This window comes from Canis aureus, chromosome 12, assembly GCF_053574225.1.
Source record: "Canis aureus isolate CA01 chromosome 12, VMU_Caureus_v.1.0, whole genome shotgun sequence".
In the NCBI taxonomy this organism is placed as follows: Eukaryota; Metazoa; Chordata; class Mammalia; order Carnivora; family Canidae; genus Canis; species Canis aureus.
In genome coordinates this window covers 8,360,874-8,385,838 of record NC_135622.1, presented here as the reverse complement: position 1 = coordinate 8,385,838, position 24,965 = coordinate 8,360,874, and the positions used below count along the sequence as shown (strand labels likewise).

Below are 24,965 nucleotides of genomic sequence, written 5' to 3'. Positions count from 1 at the left end.
TTGGAAAGAGAGGAAGTTTGGGTCTAAGGTTTAGTTACTTTGGTACCACAGGTTTTAATATGCTATTAGCTAGCTATAAAATAGTAATCAACCAATTTTGGTTCTGCAGAATCAACCCTCAAACTTCAAAGAGAGGGATATTTAATGGACTTATCTAATTTTATAACCTAACATTGCTGCCCAAAACTTTTAAAGTAGCCGTTTTGTTGACAAAGAGCGCTCTGGCATATCTTTTATCCTTAAAAATCTTGTGAGGCCCATATCAATGAAAAAAAAAAAAAACTTAGGCACCGAACAATTAGGTAATTTATGAGATGACTGGAAAGACAAGTTGAACTCAAATCTTGATTTTTAAACTTAATCTCATTGCTTTACTTTGGCTTCATAATCATGGAGCCATAGATTTTCCAAAGATTGAAAGAACATTAATGTGTCAATCAGTCCAACCCTTCCTCCACCCACTTGGCTAAAGAAAATAAACCCAGTGAGATTGACTTGTCATGTCGCACAGCTATCAAGCGGCAGTCAAATCTCCTGATCTTTGATTTCCTAATTTCAAGTTTAGTGCTCCTCCCAATATACCAATTACCACACAAAATCCGCACACCTATGCATTTTGACCATGAAGAAATCACCTAATAGTCACAGAACCTCAAGTTTCTTTCTAGTTCTCTGAAGATATGTCCCAAGAGATGTACAGCAAAGTGCCCGCCACCAAGATCGCACTTGGAAGACACTTAGTAAACGTCTGAATGAGAGAAGTAAATATCGAACGAATGAATGAATGAATGGGGAGATTTATACATATTTATATATAAATAATTTATAATAAATTTATAATTTATAATATATATACATATACATATGCAAATATATAAATATATTTGAATATATTTAATATAAATATATTATATTGAATATATTTAATATAAATATAAATATATAAATATATTTAAATATATTTAATATAAATGTTACATATATAATATGTATAATATGTGTATATATGTATATGTATATATATGTATATATGTATATATTTCCCCCATGAGAGTAAAATCCTAAATGCGGGGAGGGTGGGTTGAAGCCGGCGTCCATGCGCTCTACCCGGTACAGCAGTGGTGACCGCAGCGCTGCCAGGCGCAGCACAGGACGACGCGCTTTGGCGACCTGCTGTAGCTCCTTCAGAGCCTGCTCGAGGCAGGTGTACTTTGGAGAATGCGGACCCAGAGTGAAAGATGCACTGACACCTCACACGGAAGGGCCGCGCTGCCAGGAGGACGGCAAGTGGCTGCTCCGACTTTAATCGCCCAACTCCGCACAAGGCCGCTTCTCTAACCTCTCCGTTGGCCCCTCAGAACGGAGGCGTAAACAGCCACGGGACCACCACGAGAAGGCGGGCAGCCGGGGAAAGACCGGCCCTAAGGTCTGCTGACTTCACGCCGCACTTGGCATCCCGCGTTGCCCGGCAACAGCGGCGGTACCCAGCTCTCCCCGGGAAAGAGGCAGAACACTAGTGCGCGAGCGAAGGCGCGTCCCTCCCACCAGGGCGCGTGACGTCATCGCGCATCCCCGCAACGTCGCCACGTCCGTCCCGAGTAGGAAGGCAGTCTTGGACGAGCCGGCCTTACGAAAGGGCTCGGTATTCTCCAGAGGAAACGGGGGGAGAGAAGCCACTGGAGGGAGGGGAGACGAGAAGGACCTAGCAGGATGGGAAGCTGGCGGGAGGAAGGCCATCTGTGGTTACCTGGGGAGCCTGAGCAGCTTCGGGTCCTTTATGAAGTGCCCGGATGAAGCTCCAGCACCCACGCGCCTTCCGTACTGAGCGCAACGCCATCTTGAAGGGGGCGGAGCCGCGCTGACTTGAGTGACGTCTGCCCGGAGAGCCGGTCCCGGAACGGCGGCTGCTGCGCCTGCTGCGGAAGTGCGGCTGCCTCCCGGGCGCGCCTCTGTGCCGGTGCGTGCGTGCGTGCGGGAGTCGGGCCTTTGCAGAGCAGGTGGGGACAGAAACGGGGCGGGGCTTGGCTTTAGTGTTTCCTCCGGAGACCTGGTCTGTGCAGGCTCCCTGGGGGGGGGGGGGGGGAGGGGGGGATCTCTGTCGGGGATTTTTATTAGCGTTTTAGACTGGAAGAAAGTCCAGTAAATTGCCTTTCGGATTCTAGCCGCCCAGAGGCAGCTTTTAAGAAGTTTCTCTAGGAATGGGGCCTATTCGGCCCTGTTAGAGCGCAGTAAGTGGTGCTTTGACACTTTTGTGGCCTTATTAATTCATTCGATCTACAAACGTTTTTTTTAAAGCCTGCCATCTGCTAGGCACTGACGGTGCAAGGACCCCTGTCTTCTATGGCCTGATGCACAGCAGTTAATAAACGATGTGCTTTTAAGTGCTATCGAAGCAAACCCCAAGATTGGGGAGGAGGGGTGGTTAAGATTGTCGCGCTTAAGCCTGGCCCGGGGAAGCCTTCAGAAGGTGATAACTAATAGAAGAAATTGTTTGCATTTTGGGTTAAATTATGAGAAGAATTAACACTGCACTGCTGCTTCTGCCAATGAGCTCAGAAAGCTCCCAGACAGAAAAGAACCTATCAATAAAAATATAACAGGAAGAAATTCGTCAGGATTCTCTTACGTGTCTTCTTACGTTTATCCACTGACCAAATACTGAAAATTACATTTCCATAGGGAGAGGTACGAGATGAATGGAATAAGGATGCCCATACTCTTCTAAAAAGCAACTGATACAAAAAAAAAAAAAAAAAAAAAAAAGCAACTGAAATCTTAACAGGTTAAGACCCAAAGTTTGTGAATTAAAACCATACATTAAAATCTGTAAAGAGTGGTACAAAGTACTGGTGAAATTCGAGTGCAGTTGTTGGAGAGAGAAGCAGGGAAGGAATTGGAAAGATGAAGGGGAAAAAAACGTAAGAAAATCGAGCCTTACTCTTCGACAAGTAGTTGAGTTTGGTTTTGTCTCATAAATTTGAGGTCTGATGACCATTAAATAGGTCTGGAGCCCAGGAGAGACGTCCACACTACAGAATGGATGCTAATTGAAAGCAAGGAACTCTTTGAGACCACCAGGTAGAGTCTGTGGAATAGAAGTGATTGGATGATGGAAATTAAAAGAAGCACTCAAAAGATATTTAAAACCCCTAAAAATGTGGTATTACTGAAACCCAGCTAAGAGACCTTGCCAGTGGAAGTGATGATTGATCATTATAAAGATACGCAATATCCCTTGTAGACATACAATTTTATAAATGCCTAAATGTTTTGTACTCCTGTACAGCAAAGCATTAAAATACAGGGTTGGCTGTTTTTTGTTTTTTGTTTTTTTTTTTTTTTACAGATATGTTATTAATCAGATTAAATGACCCGGGGGATTAGTAAGGTTAGACTTCTGACATCCTCAGCCATCTGGATTATAAGATAAAACCTAGCAATAAAATGAGGGTTACAGCAAAGAGCTGTCAAAGGCCTGCCCACTTTATTTCCTCAAGCAGTAATTTTAGTCTTTTATCTACAAAGACTCACAGGACTGGAAATATTTCCATGGGAGATCTTTCTGTGGTGTACTCCCATTGAAGAAGGTGTATCAGAGCACAAGGAACAACTTCAATATCTATTTTTTAAAGTACATTATTTTCAAACTTTGAAGTAATAAATTGTTTCTCAGCACAGTGGTGACTTAATGACTCTTGAGTGTCACTCAGCCAGCCAGGTTGTTCCTTGGACAGGGACGATGTTTTGTATTCCTTATATTTCCTCCAGGACCTAGTACAGAACTGGCACAGAGCAGGCACATCTTCTAAATCTAAATTTTATTTTGACAAAGAATGTAATTGTCAGAACTTGGCATGTTTTTAACATTCCAAGAGGGACAGCTGGCAGCAGAAAAGACACTAGACTTATTTAAAGCAAGGTAGTTTCATCTGCTTTTGTACTTTTTTTTACAATGGCATTCTGAAACCTTTTGGCCTTTGGGGAAGTATCATGAAAAAGTTCACCATTGTGTAAGCTCACCATCTTCTGCTCTTCGGGAGGAGAGGGAGAAGCAGGCTCCCAGTGGAGCAGGAAGCCTGACATGGGGCTTGATCCCAGGACCCTGAGATCACAACACAGACGCTTAACCAACCGAGCCACCCAGATGCCCCCCTCATGAGTATTTTAGATGGCGATCTTGAATCTTCAGGAAAAAATATTCAGTGGACCTGTTAATGAAAAAGTGCATAATAGACTTTTGAAATGTTTGCATACAAAGTGATTAACATTTTAAAAGTTTGCAAAATGCAGGGTTAGTTTGGTTACGTGAGAAGTTTGCTTATGGTATCTTTCATTGTCCAACAGTGTTAAGTGAAGCATCACTGTGTATTTATTGGCAGTATTTCACCACTATCATTTGGTAAGCCAAGGAATTTTAGCAAAATGGACTATAAATATTGTACTTAAAGCAGATTTTAGATACACTTACAATTAAAAACTCATATACTTATGGCATACACTGTATGTCTACATTATGTTCAAGCTTACAATTTTGAAAACTTGTTTAAAATTTGATTTCTCTTCAACACTTTTATTTCATAGTAAGTTCTGGTCACTTTGCTCTTTCCTTAACATTCCCTGCAAATCCCATCTTGCTTGAAACAATAGATTAAAACCAGACTGGCAGTTGGGGAACGCTTTCTATTGCAACCATGTGTGTCAGAAGAAAGGATTAGGTTTCCTTGTCCAAGAACATCAAGGGGAACCTCCACCTCTGCAGACACACCTTTATTCCTCAGTAATGGAGAGTTTATACCTAGTTAGATTTAAATGGGATAAGGAAAGAGTTTAAATCCACTCTTAGCTCTAGTAGTATAATCAGTCCTCAACTCTCAAAGTATCTAATTTTGTTTCTCTAATTTAATTCTAAGTGTCAGGTTGGTATTAGATGCTGATCAAGGTAATGGAGAGTTGCCCTACACATTTATTCACTTAAGGAAGAATTTTGCAGACTGCAAAGACTAGATGGCATCTATGTTCAAAACTTACTTAAAGCACAGCCTGTTCACCTCTGACCTTTCCTTTATATTGAATATGTTTTTCAAATATAGAGGAAGAGATTCCATAGTGGAGGTAAACCTTTCTCTTCATAATTTGGGATAGGACCATGCTATCTTATACTGGACTCATTCTGAGGACCTAAATCAAAGTGAGACAGAGGCCACCTTTGAGTGAGATCACTTCCAAGCATCATTAAAGTATGCGGGAAACCATAATAAGGACTGGGAGATTGTTTCTTTTTTTCCCCCACCTTTGGCTTAATTCTAGTTCTGCCCCTCATCTCATAGTGGTGAAAGTCATCCAAAAATACTAAGTACTTTCACAAAAATCACACAATGAATAAGAGCAGGATAGAACTATAATCCCCAGACAAGTGCTCTACATTAAGTGACACCACCAAAAAGCTGAAGTAGGTAAGGCTAGGGATGATCCAAGATCAAGGTTTCACCTAAAGGCACATATTTGTGTCATGCTTCCAAGTCAGAGCAACTAAGTGACTGATTTTTAAAGGGTTTTTGTACTCCTCTCTCCATCCCTAACATTAAAAGATGCTATCTTTCCCTAGCAGTTTTTGGGGAAGTGCTTGTTATACCATCTTCTTTGTGTGAGGATAATAATCAGGAGGCCTATCTGGTCTTTGGGAGAGGGGCTTGGGGGCTTAAGGGAGGCATTACTATCACTTTTTCCCTAGAAGATGCCATCTAGCAAAATTAAGAGACAGGCTGTGTGATGTGAGTGGCAAAATAGAATTTTTCTCAGAGCACCTTTTCCTTTTTTTTTTTTTTTTTTTAAGATTTTATTTATTCATGAGAGAGAGGCAGAGACACAGGCAGAGGGAGAAGCAGGCTCCAGGCAGAGAGCCCAACATGGGACTTGATCCTGGGTCTCCAGGATTACACTCCGGGCTGAAGGCTGCGCTAAACTGCTGCGCCACCAGGGCTGCCCAGAGCACCTTTTCCTTAAAATTAAGTGCCAACGCCATAGTTTTTTCCAGATTCAACTTTTTCCTTTAAGGACTGTCTTTCCCACTTCACAATTGTGGATGGGAGAAAGTGAGAAAGGTGGAGAGAGGGCAGACATAAGTGGATAATTTGCATGTATTGATCTTCAGAGAAATGACTCCATTCTGTGTAGAGTACTTAGTGTGGGGTACCAGATAGAGGACTGATTGTATGGGGATGGTGTTGGCCCTAGGACTCCTATTCATATTTTGTTTTTTCTCCCTAGGCTTTTTTTTTTTTTTTTTCAAACTGCTGTTTCAACATCAGAGTACAAGTCTTCAAAGAAGACAGAGAATTGCTCCCATAAGTATGGATCCAGAATGGGGAAAATAATTTTCTAGAAATGTAGGAGACTACTTTCAGTATTCCTTTTCCCCATGGTTCACCCTCAGTCTTAGGACATATGTTCCATGGAAGAAATGAAGCTTTGAAATTAGCAAATTAAAGTTTTGGAAGAGATTTTACTTTGTTGTCTCTCTTTGCATGCTGTATCTGTTCTAGAAGGTATGGTCCTGAAGACAAAATCTATGTGTTACCTGTACCCTTACTCTATTTTTAAATCACCACCCTTTGCTCCCAGCTGCTTCATAATGGGTGAGCAGGCTTCCCAATTCTGAGTTTATGTTTTACAAAAAGAACTAGGTCTCAACAAAGTTTCTTGGAGTGTCTTTTAGATAGGCTCTTTTCTGTTTTGTCTGTGTAATCAAACTCCATTAGATCCCTTCCCACATTCTGTCCCTGTGGTGTGATGCTAGGAATAACTGAAAGTGAGACACCATGTTTAGATCTTGATCTTTCTAACAAACAACATGAAAAGGTATCTTGATGTGTCTAAAACAAGAGAGAGCATTAACCTCAGTGTCTCAGTCAAGTCCCATCTTAACCAGTTAGATTCTGTTGGACTTTTCCAAAACCCACAGACAAGTTACAATCAGCTGTAATTTTCTTCACTTTTTGTCCTTAATAAGTAGGAGTGAGCATGAACTCAGAGAAGATTTGCATGCAGCCCCGTTACTGATCTCAGTGAACCATTTAACCTTCATGTGCCTCTTTTTTTCCATATCTGTAAACTGAGTAAAAATAGAAGGAATACAAAGAAAATGAAAACACCATTTCAAAAAGATCATCTGTACTCCTGTTTTTATTGTAGCATTATTTACAGTAGCCAAGATATGGAAGCAAAGTGTCACCTAATGGACAAATGGATAAGGAAGATGTCACACACACACAGGAATATTATGCAGTCATAAAAAATGAGGTCATACCATTTGAGACAACATGGATGGACCTAGGATATATTATGCTAAGTGAAATAATTCAGACTAAGACAAATACCATATGATTTCACTCATGTAGAATCTGTAAAAAACCAAATGAATAAATGAAAAGCAGAAACAGGCCTATAAATACAGATAACAAGCTGATGGTTGCCAGAGGGGAAAAGGATGGGAGGATGGGCAAAATGGGTGAATAGGAGAGGCAGATAATAGGCTTCCAGTTATACCACAAATAAGCCAAGGAAATAAAAGCCTAGCATAGGGAATATAGTCAGTGATCCTATAATAATGCTGTATAGTTACAGATAGTATCTGCACTTGTTGTGAGCATAGCATAGTGTAGAGAAGTTCAATCACTCTGTTGTACACCTGAAACCAATATAGCACGGTGTGTCAACCATACTAAAAAAAACTAAAATAGAGCTAGTGACATTCAGTACAACTCTTGAGGTGCTAGGAACTAGTTTCTGTTTTGTCTCAAATTAGATTCATTTAGAGATGCAGACATAGTAAAGTCAGGATCCACATTTCAGAGCACATCTCCTGACCCCATGTCCATAGCAGATACTGACATGCAGATACTGAGAATGGGCCTCAAAAATTTCCCAAGACTGCTCCAGGCAGCTACTCTTAACCACATAAAATGGGCCCTACTTGTCATCCTGTCACAGCAGGGTTAGGTTGAAGAAAAGCAGGAAATACGAAACTTTTCTCACCTAACTGTGACCATGAAATGGCTTTCCACATATCTTTTTTAGAGAGAGAGAGCACACATGTGTGAGCATGGGGAGGGGTAGAGGGAGAGAAATATAAGCAGGCTCCATGCTCAGTGTGGAACCTGATATGGAGCTTGAACTCACAATGCTGAGGTCATGACCTGAGCCAGATCAAGAGTTGGATGCTTAACTGACTGAGCCACCCAGGCACCCCACCACATAGCTTTCCAAAGAGTAAGCAAGAAGAGTATCTTGACCCATTTTCATTCTTTCTAGCTACTTTAGGTGGCATTTCACTTAGTTCCCAATCATATTGCTTTTTTTATTTCTCAGAAATATACTCAGTATTTTATAGTTGGCAATCACAGTGATTTGTATGACAGCTGCTAACCAAGAGTTCTACAAGAGGGTTATCTAGCAGGTGCTGTGACCTTAGGAGAGGAAAGTAGTCAGTATCCACCCACAGCCTGGCAGGTGTGAGGAATGAGGTGAGGGGGAGATGATGGCATAGGGGCAATAGCCCTGTCTCCCTCTCCTCCCATCCTCTGATCTCATCTTTTGGTTCCTCCCATTTGCTGAACCATAGGACAAAGGAACATAATTTATCTGGTCCATAAAGATCAGTCCTCCCCCCACTCCCATCTCCCAGAAGCACAGAACAGTCTGCAAAATGGAAATATTCTGTACAGAGCTACTATCCATTTACAGAACAAGAAATAGAACTCTGAAAAAATGATAAAAATCTAGATCTTATTAGAATAACTTTCTACCCAGACACTGCATTTGAAGGTGAGACTATGTTTTCATCTCCAACCTAGCATAGTATTTGGGACATGAGAGAAAGGCTCAATAAATATCGGCAAATTGATTAAATGGACAAATGGTCACGTCAGGAGGAAGAGGGAGATGTGCAGTGAGATATTTTAAAGATAGTGCAGGGAATTGGGGCAAAAAAAAATTTAAGGCCTAAAATAAGCCCTGGAAGCATTTTTTAAATCTCTAATATATGTCTGCTTTCTTGTGGTTTGCTCCTTCCACTAAAAAGCAGAATGCATAAAATATTCTGATTAGTTGAGGGTTATTACTTAGGTTCCAGCTAATGCTTTATATATAAATATAAATTACTGCTTTTCCTCCATTCTGCTTCTCTTTCTGTTTGGCCAGATCCCTGGGGGACGGAGAAACATTCCTGTGGTGGGTAAAATAATTTCTATGGAAATTATTCAAAACGCAATTTCTGTAAACACTATGTGAAGATATGATTTATTTCTGGATTCACCCTGTGTGCTTGCATCATCTCCCTATTCATCATCAGGCTGTCTGCCAGTGTCTCTTCTCAAGGATCTGTCCGTATCAGTTTTGTATCTGAGAAGATCAACTTCCATCAGGAGAGTTGAAGCACTGGGAAATGAGAGAAGTGTATTCCAGTAGGCAATGGGTGTACTGAAAAGAACACTGGATTTTACACCCACTTCTCACTCTGCTATAATTGGCAAAATGACACTGGAAAGTCCTTACCCTCTCAGCCTGCTTTTTACTTGGAAAAAAAAAAAAAATGGGAGTGGTTGAACCAGCTGATTCTCTGATTCCTTCCAGCCCTTAACTAAATAAACTTATGCTCATGCAGGTGTGTCATTTTTCACCAACAGTTTCCCAGTACTTTGATAAGATGAAATATGCTCTCATTTTAATTGATGATCCAGCTGGGACCTCAGTGATTCTTTAACTATTAATCATTACATTCTTAATAATTAATAATTATTATGCTATTAATAATTATTAGAACTATTAGTTATTACTCCACACTGTTAATGTGTGGGAGACCCAGGAACTGTCTTGGATAATCTGGAGTTGGAGGAATCAAACTGAAAAGTGACTATCTTGAAGAGCATATTGTTAGTGAGGAAATCATTAGATAGTAAATTCGAAGGAAAGGTGGAATAGTGTTCTAATATCACAGGCATCTCTAGGGTGGGGACACAGTTTGGCAGCTAGTGCCCAGGGAGAGACCCAGGAGGTAGAGGAGAGGGAGAACCAGATACTGTAAAGTTTGTTGGCTAAAGGTGCCATGACTTTGTTCACACTATTTACTTACTCAAAAATCACTTACTGTGTGCCCCTAAAACTAAAGGACTGAAAACGCAATCTTGTGTCACTGCAGGCACCACATATGATACTCCTTAGAGTTACCATGTGTATCACCTTTTCTTGGCTATAGTTTCCTAGTTCCACTCTGTAAACTTAGCGGGAACTTCAGTTCCTTTTCAGGAACTGAAAAGTTGACATTCTTTCCTTACTCCTTCCCGACCCCCACCTCCCATCCTTCCTTCCTTCTTTCCCATACTTATTGACCACCTACTATTAACCAGGGACTGTCTAAAGTACTGAGATCCACGGAGGATAAAGATGAGGATCCCATCCTGGAGAAGATGACTACTGCAGGGAAGATTTCTTGTCAACTTATTAAAATACAACACGGTAGGTGCCATTCTAGAGCATGCATATAGTAGTGTGAACTCAAGTCCCCCCGTTTAAAAAAATATTAGCAACTAGATAACTCAGTATGAGTCCACAGAGTCACTGTCAGAACAAGGATGCACTTCCTAGGGCCTGTCTCCTGATCGACACGCACAGCTTCTCCATCAGCCCTGGCTACACTTAGCAATTACACTGTCACTGTCAGTTACCACCTCAGTAAGAGCAAGACTCACATGCCTAGGACACAGAAGTTCACGCAAAATAGGACTGGTTTCTCCTTGAAAAATAACATCCTTTCAGAGCTTATGTTATTCTTCTTATCCAGAATTGCTTGGGGATCAAGGAGGGAAGGAAAAAGAAGGGGTCTCTAGCTCTGACCTTTACTGTGTTCTGACCTTTACTGTGTTTGGAAGGTCCCACCCCAATCCCAGTGCCACATCTCTTGTTAAAATATTACGGCCTCACTTCCTAGAACATTAGGCTTAGATCTCCTAGATACTTAGACCTTTCCAATTGTCTGACATTTAACACCATGAGGCAGTGGGCTGCAGTGGAGTGGGGAGATATGATGCTTATAACATATAAACATGGACTCTTGAGGACTTGACATTCTATTATTTACACATAAGCAAATACTTATTGGGGTCTATCATGTACCAGGCACCATGCTAGGTGCCAAGTATACAAAGCTGAATAAGGTACTCTCTGCACTTTTCAAGATCACAATTTAATGAGGAAAACTGCAAGCAGCAAAAGAATTTCAGGGAAAACGTCTTTGTATCAAGACCTTTTCATTTCCTTTGAATCGCACTTTACAAGCAGTCCTGGCTCTACTCCCTGCTATTTGTATGACCTTGGACAGGCTTCCTAAGGGTCTGGACCGAACAGTACCGAACAGTGAGGTTAAAGAGAGTAAGGTATCAACACCTCTGCCTTCTTCTTCCCTTGAACCCTTCAGTCTATTCTTAATTAGCAACCAGAGCAACCCATTAAAATGTATGTCAGATTATGATCACTCTTCTCCTCAAAGCCCTCCAGTAGCTTTACATGTAATTTGGAAAAAATTCGAAGTCCTTACCGAGACCTATAAGGCCCAAATGATCTACATTCTCTAACCCAGCCTCCCTTTCTGGCCTCTTTCCCCCATTGCCTTCCCCTTATCTTGCTCTGCCTGGGACATACTGGTTTCCTCACCAGTCCTCAACACTTATCACCATCTAACATATGCTAATTTATTTGCTCCTCCTCTAGAATGTAAGCATCACAGGTGCAGAGAACTTTGTTTTATTCTGTATCTCTAAACCTTAGAATGCAGATGGTTAGTAACATACTTGTTGAATGAGTTTCACCAGTTTACAGATAAGGAAGCTAAGATCCGAAGGAGAGTGAGTGAGGTTGAACTGCTCCTTAGAAGGAGAGTCCGGACTAGTAAATACTTAGATCTTCTCTCTCTCTGTAAATACTTAGATCTTCTCTCTCTCTGCCCCATGGGCTCCATGGTAGACAGAATGATGGGCTCTAGTGATACCTACCTCCTACTGCCCAGAACCACGGCAGAAGGCATTGTGCAGATGTAATGAATTTAAGAATCTTGAGATGGGGAGCTGATCCTTCTTGGCTTCTTTGACTTGATTAGTATTATTAATTAAATGTTCACTCATTTATTAATGGGCCCAACCAATGTTTATCGTATATATTGATATATCCCTTTTAGCAAAGGAAAAAGGAAGGAAATGAAAGGGGAACATTTACATCTTTATGTCACTTTTTAAAAAGCAGTGGAATGAAGTGTGTGCATATGTTTTACTTTGAGGATTTCCAATGTTTTTTTTTTTTTAATTTAAAAATAGAAACAAATATTTTTTGAGAGTTACTCTGTACCAGGCATTATGGCAGACTCCGGACATAAAAGAAAATTCCTGAACTACACACACTTAGAGCTTATTAGGGGTGACAAGTGAAAAGAGGATTGCCCCTCCTGAAAGCAAGTGGCACTAGGGAGGAGTCAGAGCTTGCCGGAGGCTCAGAGGGGACATCTAACCCTGCCTGGAAGACAGTATTGGTGAGGAGGGGATGGCGAGGAGAGAATCCCAAAACTAACATCTCAGTGGAGTGGTCTGTTACCATGGTTTGGGTCCTTTGGGCTTGCCTGGCCCTGGCCTTGGCTATTTTGCTAACCAGAGCCAGCTGTTCTGTGGATGCCCTTTCCCCTAGTCCTAGTGTCTGCCCCTGGTCCCTTTACTCACTGTGTCCCACGCCCTGGCATGACACAGCATTTTCAGACCTTTCCCAGGAATCTATTTAGAGCCAATATCCTGTATAGCTCATGAGGAGTCAAGGCCATGATGAGATAAGGGAGGGGCTTCTGACAAACACAGACAAAGCCAAGGGGCAAATATGCATGCTTTCATCTGCCTTCCCCAGACAGGATGCTTTCACACCACTTTCTGTAATTCAAACAGTATGTTTCTCCTTAACATACTGTAAAGATGTGATGGTTATCTATTTTTAAGCCACACGAGACATGTTCTCCGAAATGTGGTTAGCACCCCTCCTGGTACTCCCTTGGCACCCCATGCTCCCATATTTTACAAGGTCTCTCGTACCCTATCCGGTCTCCTGCCTGTGTTCTCCACGCACCCCTCAAATCCTGCTAGAGCAGCAACCAGTCTTGCTTGCGGTTGCCTGGGACACACTCTGCACACAGATAGTGCTTAATAAATAGTCACTTCATTGAATCGGGCAATCTACAATGTAAGCACTAGTTTGGGCAAATTTTGAAACCTGAAGCCAAACTCTCATTTTGAAAGGCTGGAAGATGATTTTCAGTTTTAATTGATTATTTCTGTGGAGGCCAAGAAAAATTAAGGCCATTCCACCTAAAGTTTAGCATTAGCACAAGTACAGCCGTCTTAGGCCCCTGTGAATAAGAGCTGAACTTTACTGGAAAAACTGCAGAATGTCCTCAATGTCCTCATCAGGGAATCCCATATCAGAAAGACAACAGAGCCCACGCCCGTGGTAGAAAGTCCCATATTAGAATGAGAGCAGAGCTCAATGCCCTTGAAAGCCCCATATCAGAATGTAAACAGAACTTGAGAAATTCCTCCACCCCTTCTGAAAATCCCCTAGACCAGCCTATAAAAAACCCAGCTGTAACCCACTTCGGGGTCCAAGTCCCTGCTCCTGTGTCGGGTATATTTGGATCCAAGCTGGAGCTTGCTAATAAACCCTCGTGCGCTTGCATCGGTATCGGCTCCTTGGTGGTTTCTCAGATTCACAATCTTGGGCACAACAATTTCTAAGCAAAAAAGTGTTTGACAATTCTCAAATAAATACTCACCAATGACATTTCAGCCTGATTTGACAGGTTGAGCAGGGATGCAGGTTGAATACATAACAAAAACCATATTTGAGTTGCCCTTTTACTTGTGGTTGTGTATGAGAAAGAGCACAGGATAGATGAGGGAAAAATGCTTTGAAAACTCTGAAGTGGGTTGCAGATGTTAGTTTTGCCTTCCCACAACTGCAGCAGAAACTGCCTATGCACTCAGTCACTTGCAGACTTAAGCAGACATCAGTGTTTGGATGGAACTCAGGAATGGTAGGAGGAGTAGTTAGTTGTTGCACAGAGCATTCGGCTGTTCTGGGGTTAGCCAGGGCGCAGATGGCTTTCCGTTGCTGGATTTGGTAAGGGATGGTGAGGGAAAGCAAGGAAAGCCTTGCTTTTATTTAATTGGTGATACAGTTTCCAGAAATCTTGGAACAATAACACTGTTGGGGTACCTACTCAGGGAAGTCAGCTGTTTATTAATTTTTAAAATTCAGATCAAACAAGTGACAGTGACACATCCTGGTGCCATACCATTCCTGACTTCTCAGAAGCAGTTAATGCCAGTTGTCTTCTCTGGCAGGGATTGCTAGCCCTGGCTTTGCAACAGTCCAAGGAGCCTGCAGCTCTCCAGGGGAATTGCAAAATACTTCCAAATATTCTAAAATCGAAATTAAGTATTCATTTCATTTTAATTTACATATGCCATACTTTTAGAAAATGTCAGTACTGTGGAATGACATGGCCAACCATCATATGCTGCAACTCTGAGATACAGCTGTGAATTTTCACAATACAGTACTGGTGGCCCTGCCATCCCGTGTTCCCAATGTCTGATTTTCATCTTGGCCAGCTACGACAGTTAGCCGATACTTTTCTTTCTGTGGGTCTGTGAAGATTTTGTAGGTCCAGGATGGTCAGATATCATTTCATGAAACCTTAGTCTAGTGAGTTCTAGTGCCTCACCAAGAAACGCTTAAGCAAAAAGGAAAACAGCAAGAAATTTGAAGTGAGGCACTTGGCATGGAGAAGTGCAGAACATCTGCCTCCCGGACAATGATAGTAGCATTCCTTTTTTTTTTTTTTTTTTTAAGATTTTATTTATTTATTCATGAGACAGAGAGAGAGAGAGAAAGGCAGAGACACAGGTAGAGGGAGAAGCAGGCTCCATGCAGGGAGCCTGACGTGGGACTCGATCCAGGAACCCCAGAATCAGGCCCTGGGCTGAGGGCGGCGCTAAACCGCTAAGCTACCCAGGCTGCCCAATACTAGCATTCCTAATTGTTACATGTTCACTTTCTAAATCCTGGAGACCAGGAAATAGTTTTCCTATATCAAAATTGCATTACATTTGGAAAATGTGGATGCTTAGTTACTTTGTTACTGGGGAATACTTGACTGGTACTTATTTGAAAAAAATCAAGAATTACTAGAACAATTCACACTGTGAAGTGTGAATTATTAAACACAATGAAAAACTATGTAAGACAAAGCCCAATTTGCTTTTCTTTTCCCTTCCAGTTCGACTCTACCTTAGACAAAACTCAACCATTCTCTTCCATGATGTAGAATGGCTACTGAAAAGGAAGGACATAGAAAAAAGAAAATTTTCAGGGGACAGTGGAAAACAAATGCATTATGATTTACTTCACAGGGAACTATAAGTAGGAGTTATGTCCAAGAACATGGAAGTTGTTTATTTGAAATACTATTTAAGATTTTTTTTCTTTGCTTTTCAACTTTCTCCCCCGGAAGAGCTATAGAAGTGAGTTACATATTTTTTTCTCCTGCTACTTTTTTTATTGAAATATAATTAACATACAATGTTACATTAGTTTCAGGTGTACAATATAATGATTCAACAATTCTATACCCTTCTCAGTGTTCAAGATAAGTGTATTCTTTATCCTCTTATCTACTTTGCCCATCCCCCCACTCATCTCCCCTCTGATAAGTTTGTTCTCTGTATATAGGAGTCTACTTTTTGTCTCTTTTTTTCTTTGTTCAGTTGTTTTTTAAATTAAATCCCACATATGAGTGAAATCATATGGTATTTTTCTTTCTCTGACTGACTTATTTCACTTAGCATTATACTCTCTATCTAGGTCCATCCATGTTGTAGCAAATGGCAAGATTTCATTCTGAGTAATATTTCATACACACCACATTTGTCCATTCATCTATGGATGGACACTTGGTTGCTTCCCTATCTTGGCGATTATAAATAATGCTGCAATAAACATAGGGGTGCACAGATCTTTTTAAGTTACTGTTCTCATTTTCTTTGGGTAAATACCCAGGAGTGGAATTATTGGATCATATGGTATTTATATTTTTGACTTTTTGAGGAATCGTCATACTGTTCCACAGTGGCTGCACCAGTTCACACCCCCAACAACAGTGCACTAGAGTTCCTTTTTCTCCACATCCTCACCAACACTTATTTCCTGTGTTTTTTATTTTTAGCCATTCTAACAGACATAACGTGATATATTATTGGTTTTAGTTTGCATTTCCCTAATGATGACTTTGAGCATCTTTTCATGTGTCTGTTGGCCATCTGGATAGCTTCTTTGGGTAAATGTCTATTCAGGTCCTCTGCCCATTTTATTTGGATTATTTGGTTTTGTTGTTGTTGTTGTCTTATTTTTTTAGTGTTGAGTTGTATGAGCTCTCTCTATATTTTGAATATTAGCCCCTTATTTGATACGGCATTCGCAAATAATCTTTTCCCAGGTTGCCTTTTGTTTTGTGGATTATTTTCTTCATTTTGCAAAAACTTATGTTTTGGTGTGGTCCCAATAACTTACTTTTGCTCTTGTTTCCCTTGCCTTAGGAAACTTATCTAAAAAAATGTTTCTATGCCTGACATCAAAGAAATCACTGCCTACGTGTTCTTCTGTGTTATGGTTTCAGGTCTCACATTTAGATCTTTAATCCATTTTGAGTTTGTTTTTGTGTATAGCATAAGAAAGTGTCCAATTCCATTCTTTTCCATGATGCTGTCCAGTTTTCCCAGGACCATTTGTTGAAGAGACTGTCTTTTTAACATTGTATATTCTTGCTTCCTTTGTTGTGGATTAGTTGACCATATAAGTGTGGGTTTATTTCTGGTTCCATTGGTCTATGTATCTATTTTTGTTCCAGTCCTAATTTATAAGGAATACATGTACATGGTGACTAAAAAAATCAAAATACAAAGAAAAATACAAAAATAAGAAGTAAATGTTCTGTTCTTCAATATCTCACCCCTAGACTCCACTGCCAAAAGAAACACTGTTAACCATTGGTTTTGCATCCCTCCTGAAGAAGTCTATGCATATTACAAAGATGTTACAAACAGCCACATGCTTTCCTTTGTACAGGTTCTACAACTTGGTGTTTTTCCCTTATTGTGTCTTAAACCTCTTTACATATCAGTAAACATCTAAACTTCAGTTTATTTTATTTTATTTCTAAGATTTTATTTATTTATTCATGAGAGACACACACAGAGAGAGAGGCAGAGACATAGACAAAGAGAGAAGCAGACTCCATGCAGAGCCTGATGTGGGACTCGATCCCAGGACCCCAAGATCACGCCCTGGGCTGAAGGCAGGTGCTCAACTGCTGAGCCACCCAGGAGTCCCTATACTTCAGTTTAAAAGAAAATTGCAAGCTTCATAGTATTCCACGAATGAAAGTATCATTATTTGTTTATACAATCTCTTTTTGGTTGACATTTGGATTGTTTTTCAATCATTACTATTGCAAACAACACTTCAGTGAACACCTTTGTAAATATATACTTGTGCACATAAGAAAATAAATCTAGTATCTGCAGGGTAAACTTCTAAAAGTGGGATGGCTAATTCTGAGATTACATGTATTTACATCTTGATAATTATCTCCTAATTTAGCCTCCAACTTATTAACCAATGTATACACTCAGCAACAATGCATGAGAGTGTGTTTCCCAACTGTTTCCATGGCTGGAAATTTGTTACCCCTGGGTTCAGGGAGAGACTTTCACTTTTTGCTTTCGCAGACGTCTGTACTATGTAAACATGATATAATGATGTTTCCTTTTGTAATTAAAAAAGATTAAAGAGATTTAGATTACTTGTTTGTAACTGGGGAATAAGATTCTACTTGCAAATTATATCCCAGAACGCGAGACCATTCATCAAAAGAGGACCACAGGAGGGGGTAGTTAGAGACAGAGCTCTGATAAGGCAGGCTCATAGAGGGGAAAGGAATATGCCTTATTGGCTGCCTACCTATGGATGAGCACTGGGGAAGTAACCCTGTGGTAACAAGATGCAAGAGGCTAGAGATAGCTATAAATCTCTAACAATGTTACTATCTCCCCCATGAGATCATACCCCTAGAATAAGAATTGATTTTTACAGGATACACCTACCCTGCAAGGTACAATGGTCAATTACTGCACTTCATTCTCCTCTCTTACACCCTAACGACAATACAATCTGCACTTCTCGTTTTAAATTCTTCTGGAATAGAGTGTGCTCAATTCCTCTTTTTATCACACAGACTGGAAAACTTGGATCTATGCCCATGTGTAGACATTTTCTTTAGTATCCCACCCTCAGAATCATTACTGTAGAGAAGTTTTTCTGGGCAGGAATTCTTTGCAAAACAATATCCAGATTCAAGGGGGAAAAATCTGAGTCACAAGAATGTAAAGTCCTGTCTGGTGGACTTTAAAGACAAAAGATGTTTCCATAACATTCACTATTTCAGATGCAAAGAGTAAACAGGAAAATAATGTCAACATAAAATGGAATTTGTGGAACTCAAACATGATTATCCTGGGCAAGCACAGCAGGAATAGAAGGATTAAAACTATAGCCTTCAGTGCGAAAGGAAAAACTCTTAGTGTGCCTGCTGCTAAGCAGTAGTTCTTTCTGCTGTATTTTAAGAAATTTAAAAATAAGTGCTTAATCGCTAATGGTCATGTAGAATTGTATAAACCCAGAGAAGTGGAATTTGACAATTCTGGCACTTATTCTTGGTGATGGGCTGAATTGTGTCCCCTCCCAAATTCATACGTTGAAGTCTTTATGCTCAGTACTCCAGAATGTGATTGTGTTTGCAGATAGGACCTTTAAAGAAGTAATTAAGGCAAAATGAGGTTGTATGTGTGCACCCTAATCCAAAATGACTGGTGCCCTTATAAGAAGGGAGATTTGGACATGGACAATACACAATAAAAGGAAAGACCACATGAGCATACGGCAAGAGGGTAACCATATGCAAGCCAAGGAGAGAGGCCTCAGAAGAAACTAAACTTGCTGGCACCCTGATTTTGGATTACTAGTCTCTAGAACTGTGAAAAAATAAATTTCTGTTGTTTAAGCTACTCAGTCTATAGTATTTTGTTATGGTAGCCCTAGCAAACTAATACAGTCTTGGACACATAAAAGGGAAACAACATAATTAAAATTTTTCATTGTGATAATATTTATGAGAGCAAAAAAAATGGAAATAACTTAATTCCCTTCCACTGGAGACTAGTCAACTATGGTATAGCCACACAGTGGGGTATGATGCAGCTATAAAGGACAGTGAGGAAGACCTCTGTGACCTGATATGAAATGATTTCCAGGATATACTCTTAAGTAAAAGAAAAAAAAAAAAAAAACAAGTTGCAACAGAGTTTCTGTAATATGTTAACTTTTGTGTTAGAAGGAGAAATAAAAATATTTTTGTAAAAAATAAACACAGGAAGGACAAATCCAAAATGATAGGCTACCCACCAGTAACCTGTGTGGGTGGAGATAAGGGACAGGTAATGAGCTAGATAAGATGGGGAGGGGGCATGGTATCCCCGTGTCTATCTTTTTATGTAGTTTGAATTTTTGAATTATGTAAATGTTTTACAAATTCAAAAATAAATTAAATTGAAAAGACTAAAAGAAGCAAACCCTGAAAGTGAATACAAACAGAAAAAAATAAACCTAACCGTTTGTCAAACTGATAATATAACCATGCAGGTTAACAGAATTAAGGTAACTTTTGGACAAAGTAATCTGAATGGAATATATTCTACGGATCAAAAGACCTGTAACAAACTCTAGAATTTAGGTTTGTTGTTAGGATTGATATTGGAGTACTGAAATTACTTTATTTGTGTTGTAGGATAGAGCAAAAGCAAAAATATATTGAGATACTTAGGAACTCGAGTTCTTCCTGTTTAAGATAAATATACAATGGGGAAAGGCAAGGAAGGACACTGATATTCGAGGACACCATTATGAACTCTGTGTCGGTAGCAGTGGGTGCACCTGAATATTAGGTGTTGCTTTCTAAATACTATTCTTTACTAAAAATGACACGGCTCCCTGAGCACATGGCCAGTTCTAAGTTTAGAGCAGGGGAAGCACAAGATGAACCCAAAATATATAGTATCAGAAATTAAATCAAGAGTGTTCAAAGACTAAAAAAGGCATGTCTAAAGGGCACAGAAACAGTCCTGAAGAAGCTGCCAATGGCCACATTTGAGACAATTTGAGCATCCCAAAGAATAATATATATTAACATATATATCATATAATAACATATCATACATTAATAATATATTACATTATATATTATTTTTTAAAGATTTTATTTATTTATTCATTTGTACGAGACACACAGAGAGAGAGAGAGAGAGAGAGAGAGGCAGAGACACAGGCAGAGGGAGAAGCAGGCTCCACACAGGGAGTCCCCAACATGGGACTCGATCCCAGGTCTCCAGGATCAGGCCCTGGGCTGAAGGCGGCGCTAAACCGCTGAGCCACCTGGGCTGCCCACATTATATATTATGATGACATATAACACTTTGAATTTTTTAAAGTCCCTATGACCATAGTGATACTAAAAACAAATTTAAAAAGCAAGGCAGGAGGAGGGAGGAAAGCTCTTCTTTACAGAAGAATGCCAACTAATATATACAGAAAGGATGATAAAATTACAAATTTACCATTTTCCAACCACCAATGCAATAAATGATGCAGATAAAGATCAATAGTGGTTCTTAACTAGACTTATTATGGGAATTATTTCACAATATATACGTATGTTGAATCATTATGTTGTACACCCAAAACAAATATAATGTTATATATCAATTATATCTCAATTAAAAAATAAAAGACTAAAAAGAAAAGATCGTCAATGGTGAACTGTTATTTGAAAGCACAGTATACATATATCTCAAAATACTACATCATAGATTGCTTATTAATTGCAAAGAGAAAAGATAGCTTTACAATTAATAAATTCAGCATATGCCACTCAACCAAGTGATTAAACTTAGACAAATGACATTAAGTATAGCTGCTGTGATACAGCAGGATAGTGTACAACACTTATGTAGTATACCTGTCCAAAATATTTAAATTATATCAAATTTTGAGGAACCTATATGAGAATCCAGATTGTTAAATATCCTTCAAGACTACTGGGATGGGCTTTTGAAAAATGTCAATATCATAAAAGTGCTTAAAGACTTGGGAGAGTGGACTATTTGAGAATATGGGAGATAAAGAGACATGGAAGCTAAATGCAGTCATAAACCTTGGTTTGATCCTGGATTGAAAAAAGGATAACAAGGAAAGGATATTTTTGGGATAACTGAGAAAATCTGAGTATGGATTCTATATTAGGTAATATTATAGCAGTGTTAACTCTACTGGTGTAATAGCAGTAATATGTAAAGATAATATAATCATTTAATTTTTCAGATATATGCTAAAGTACTCAGAGTTGAAATGTCATGATACTGTAACTTACATCAAATGGTTCAACAAATAAATAATTTCATGTTGTTTTATAATTTTAAGTCTCACATTTTGATGTGTGGTCTATATTGAGTTAATTTTAGTATCTTTTTGAGTATGGATCAAAGTTAATTTCTTTGCATATGAATATAACATTGTGCCAGCACTATTTATGGAAAGACCATCTTTTCTGTTCTTAGTTGCCTTTGCACCTTGGTCAAAAATCAGGGAACTATACATAGGGCACCTGGGTGACTCAGCTGGTTAAACGGCTGACTATCGATTTCAGCTCAGGTCATGATCTCAATCAGACAGGGAGTCTACTTGAGGATTCTTTCCCCCTCTGTCCCCACCCCGACTCTCTCTCTTTCTCTCTCTCTCTCTAACAAATAAATCTTTAAAATAAAATAAATAGACTATATGTGTATGGATCCATCTCTGGCCTCTCTATTCTGTTCCATAGATCTATTTGTCATCCTTGACACCAATACTATAATGTCTTGATCACCATGGCTTATCAGTATGTCTTGAAGTCAGGTAGTGTTAAGTACTCCAACTTTGTCCTGCCTTTTCAAAGTGTTTTAAGTATTCTAGAGCCTTGTCAATTTCATATAAATTTTCAAATCATCTTGTCAAATTCTGCAAAAAAAACCTGGGGCTATTCTGATTGGGAAAACACGGAATCTATCAATTTGGAGAGAACTACCATGTTGACAATTTTGGAACTTCTGATCCATGAATGCAGTATATTGCTCCATTTACTTAGGTATTTTCAAGTTTCTCTCAGTAATATTTTGTAGTTTGCAGTATACAAATATTAAACATCTTTTGTTGGATTTACCCCTATTTCACATTTTTGATGCTATTGTAAATGGTATTTTAAAATTTCTAATTGTTGTTGGTACAAAGAAATGCGATTTTATTTTTTATATTGATCTCGTGTCTTCCAAGCTTGCTAAACTTACTAATTTGTTTTAGTAGCTTTTTTGTAACTTCCCTAGGATTTTCTGCATAGACAATGTCATCCATGAATAAAGACAATTTTACATCTTTCTTCCCAATTGGACATCATTTATTTCTTTTTCTTCCTATTGTACTAGCCAGAACCAGTGTAATGTTCAGTAGAAGTAGTCCAGCAGACATCTTTGACTTATTACTGATTTTGAAGGAAAAGCATTTAGTCTTTCACCATTAAGTATAACTTCAGCTATAGATTTCTTTGTAGATGCTATTTATCAAGTTGAGAAAGTTTTCTTCTATTCTTAGTTTGCTGAGACTTTTTTCAAAAATCAAAACTGGATTTTGAAGTTTGTCAAATGCTTTTTCCTCTGTCTATTGAGATGATCACCTGTAGATTATCTTTAAATTTGTTTTCTGTGAATACTTTAAGTTGTTCTACAATAGCACCTCACTTGCATAACATCTGACAAAACTCAGTGTCATCCTTACTGCTATATCTCTGTGCATAAAGTGTCATCTGGCTTGGGCTTCTTCTAAGATTTTCCCTTTATTACAAGTTTTAAGTAATTTGATTATAATTAGGGTCTTTTCCTTCATATTTCTCGTGCTTGAAATCCATTGAGTTTTTCAGAACTATGGATTTATATTTTTTTACCAAATTTGAAAATACTTCAGACATTTGTTTTTCAAATATTTTGTACCTCCCTCCACCCCACTTTCCTTTCATAGCTCCAATTTCACACATACTTGGCTGCTTAAAGTTGTCCCATGGTTCAATAACATTTCTTTCTTATTCTTCTTCTTCTTTTTAATCTTTTGTGCATAAATTTGGATAGTTCCTATTTCTGTGTCTCCACATTCACTCATCTTTCCTTCCATGATGTTTCATCTGCTGTTAATCCCATCCAATGCAGTTTTCTTTTCAGACATGTTTGTTATCACCTGTAGAAGTTCAATTAAAAAAACCTTTCATATCTTTTTTAAGATGTTCAATATTCTAGTTTTTTGAACACATGGAATGCATATATCATTACAGTTTTACTGTCTTTATTTAGTAATGCTACCATCTAGGTCATTTGGGGGTATTTTTTAATTGTTTTTTACCCCTCCTCATTATGGGTTTTATTTTAGCAATTCTTGACATGCCTGGTCATTTTTTATTAAATGCCCAACACTATGAATTTTATCTTATGAGATAGTGGATATTTTTATATTATTAAAAGTATTATAAAACTTTTTTCTGGATTATAGCTAAATTATCTATAAGCAGTTTGATACCTTCAGGTCTTCCTTTTAGGTGTGTTTGGTGGGACCAGAACAATATTTAACCCAGGGTTAGTTTTTCCCCACTGCTGAGGTAGGAACCTTCTTATTACTAACCTCAGCCTCATGAGTCATGAGGTTTTTCTACTCTGAGTAATGGGAATGGCTACTGTTCTGGTACTGTATGAACCCTGGGACAGCTTGTTCTTATCCTATAAAGTTGGTCGTTCTGTAATCTCGGGTAGTTTCCCTACTCACATGACTGATCAGTTATGGACTAAAACCATGAAGGGCACCCACTGCAGATCTCAGGTCTTCCGCAATTTTCTCATCTCTGGTTCTCTATGATGAGAATTCTAGGCACATTGGCTTACTTGGATGCCCAGCTCCATATCCTCAAGTCAGGGAGACCACCAAGTACTTCTCTGTATGTCACTGTCCGTAAAGTCTCTTCAAGCAGTAAGCTAGGCAAGCCTAGGGTTCACCTTGTTCTTTTTCCCAGACCATTGGCCTTTACTGCTTATTTCCAATAGTCTTGAGAGCCATTATTTCATACATTTGTCCAGTCTTTTATTTTTGATAAATCTAGTCTCTGGTACATCATCTCCACCAGAAACAGAAATCACACATTATTTTTTTTTAAATGCATTTTAAATTTCCCCTGAGGCAGCCTCCAGCTGATCTGCTTTCCTGGGCTTATCTCCCACTTCATAATTACTGTTTTTGTTAGTGCTCTGGTTACAAAGTTGGATATGTTTTTTCTCCATTTCCCTTTCATTTGAACATGCAATTTTATGGTATGCAGTATTTCGGAGGAGTAAGTGTATTGTGGTATAGCAGTTATAACCTGAACAATTAAAGAACCTATACTATGATTGGCATATATTTTAAGCAAAAGCAGAGAATATATGCAGACATAATTCTACCAACATTTTCAAAAATGAAACTAAATGGTCAGATCTTTGGGAGTAAGTTTCATTTTGTGTAAATCATTGTATTTTCTTTCCCATAGCACCCAGCATATTGATACTCAAGGCCGTTTGTTGATATATGGGTAGTCCAGGAATATATTATTTTCATTCTTATGATTATGATTAGCTTTTATATATTAACTGTCTACTGTAAATTAGGTG

At 39.1% G+C, this 24,965-nt stretch overlaps 1 protein-coding gene and 1 long non-coding RNA gene across 8 annotated transcripts in view; one reads left to right on the top strand and one right to left on the bottom strand.

Annotated features, from left to right (window-relative positions):
• The window catches only part of WARS2 (tryptophanyl tRNA synthetase 2, mitochondrial), a 94,146-nt gene extending 92,246 nt beyond the window's left edge, over positions 1 to 1,900 (bottom strand). The window contains exon 1 of one of the 4 annotated variants that reach the window (XM_077842656.1): positions 1,748 to 1,900. In XM_077842656.1, coding sequence (XP_077698782.1) covers positions 1,748 to 1,837 — 90 coding nt within the window. In that variant the 5' untranslated portion in view covers positions 1,838 to 1,900. Of the gene's footprint in view, positions 1 to 1,250; positions 1,505 to 1,747 lie in introns of those variants that run through there. The other 3 variants (XM_077842657.1, XM_077842659.1, XM_077842658.1) reach the window with 3 other exon arrangements.
• Positions 1,124 to 24,965, top strand: part of LOC144280523 (uncharacterized) — a 91,211-nt gene continuing 67,369 nt past the window's right edge. Inside the window, exons 1-2 of one of the 4 annotated variants that reach the window (XR_013348920.1) lie at positions 1,124 to 1,997; positions 6,268 to 6,500. This is a non-coding gene — a long non-coding RNA (uncharacterized LOC144280523). Of the gene's footprint in view, positions 1,998 to 6,267; positions 6,501 to 10,403; positions 10,513 to 24,965 lie in introns of those variants that run through there. The other 3 variants (XR_013348921.1, XR_013348923.1, XR_013348922.1) reach the window with 3 other exon arrangements.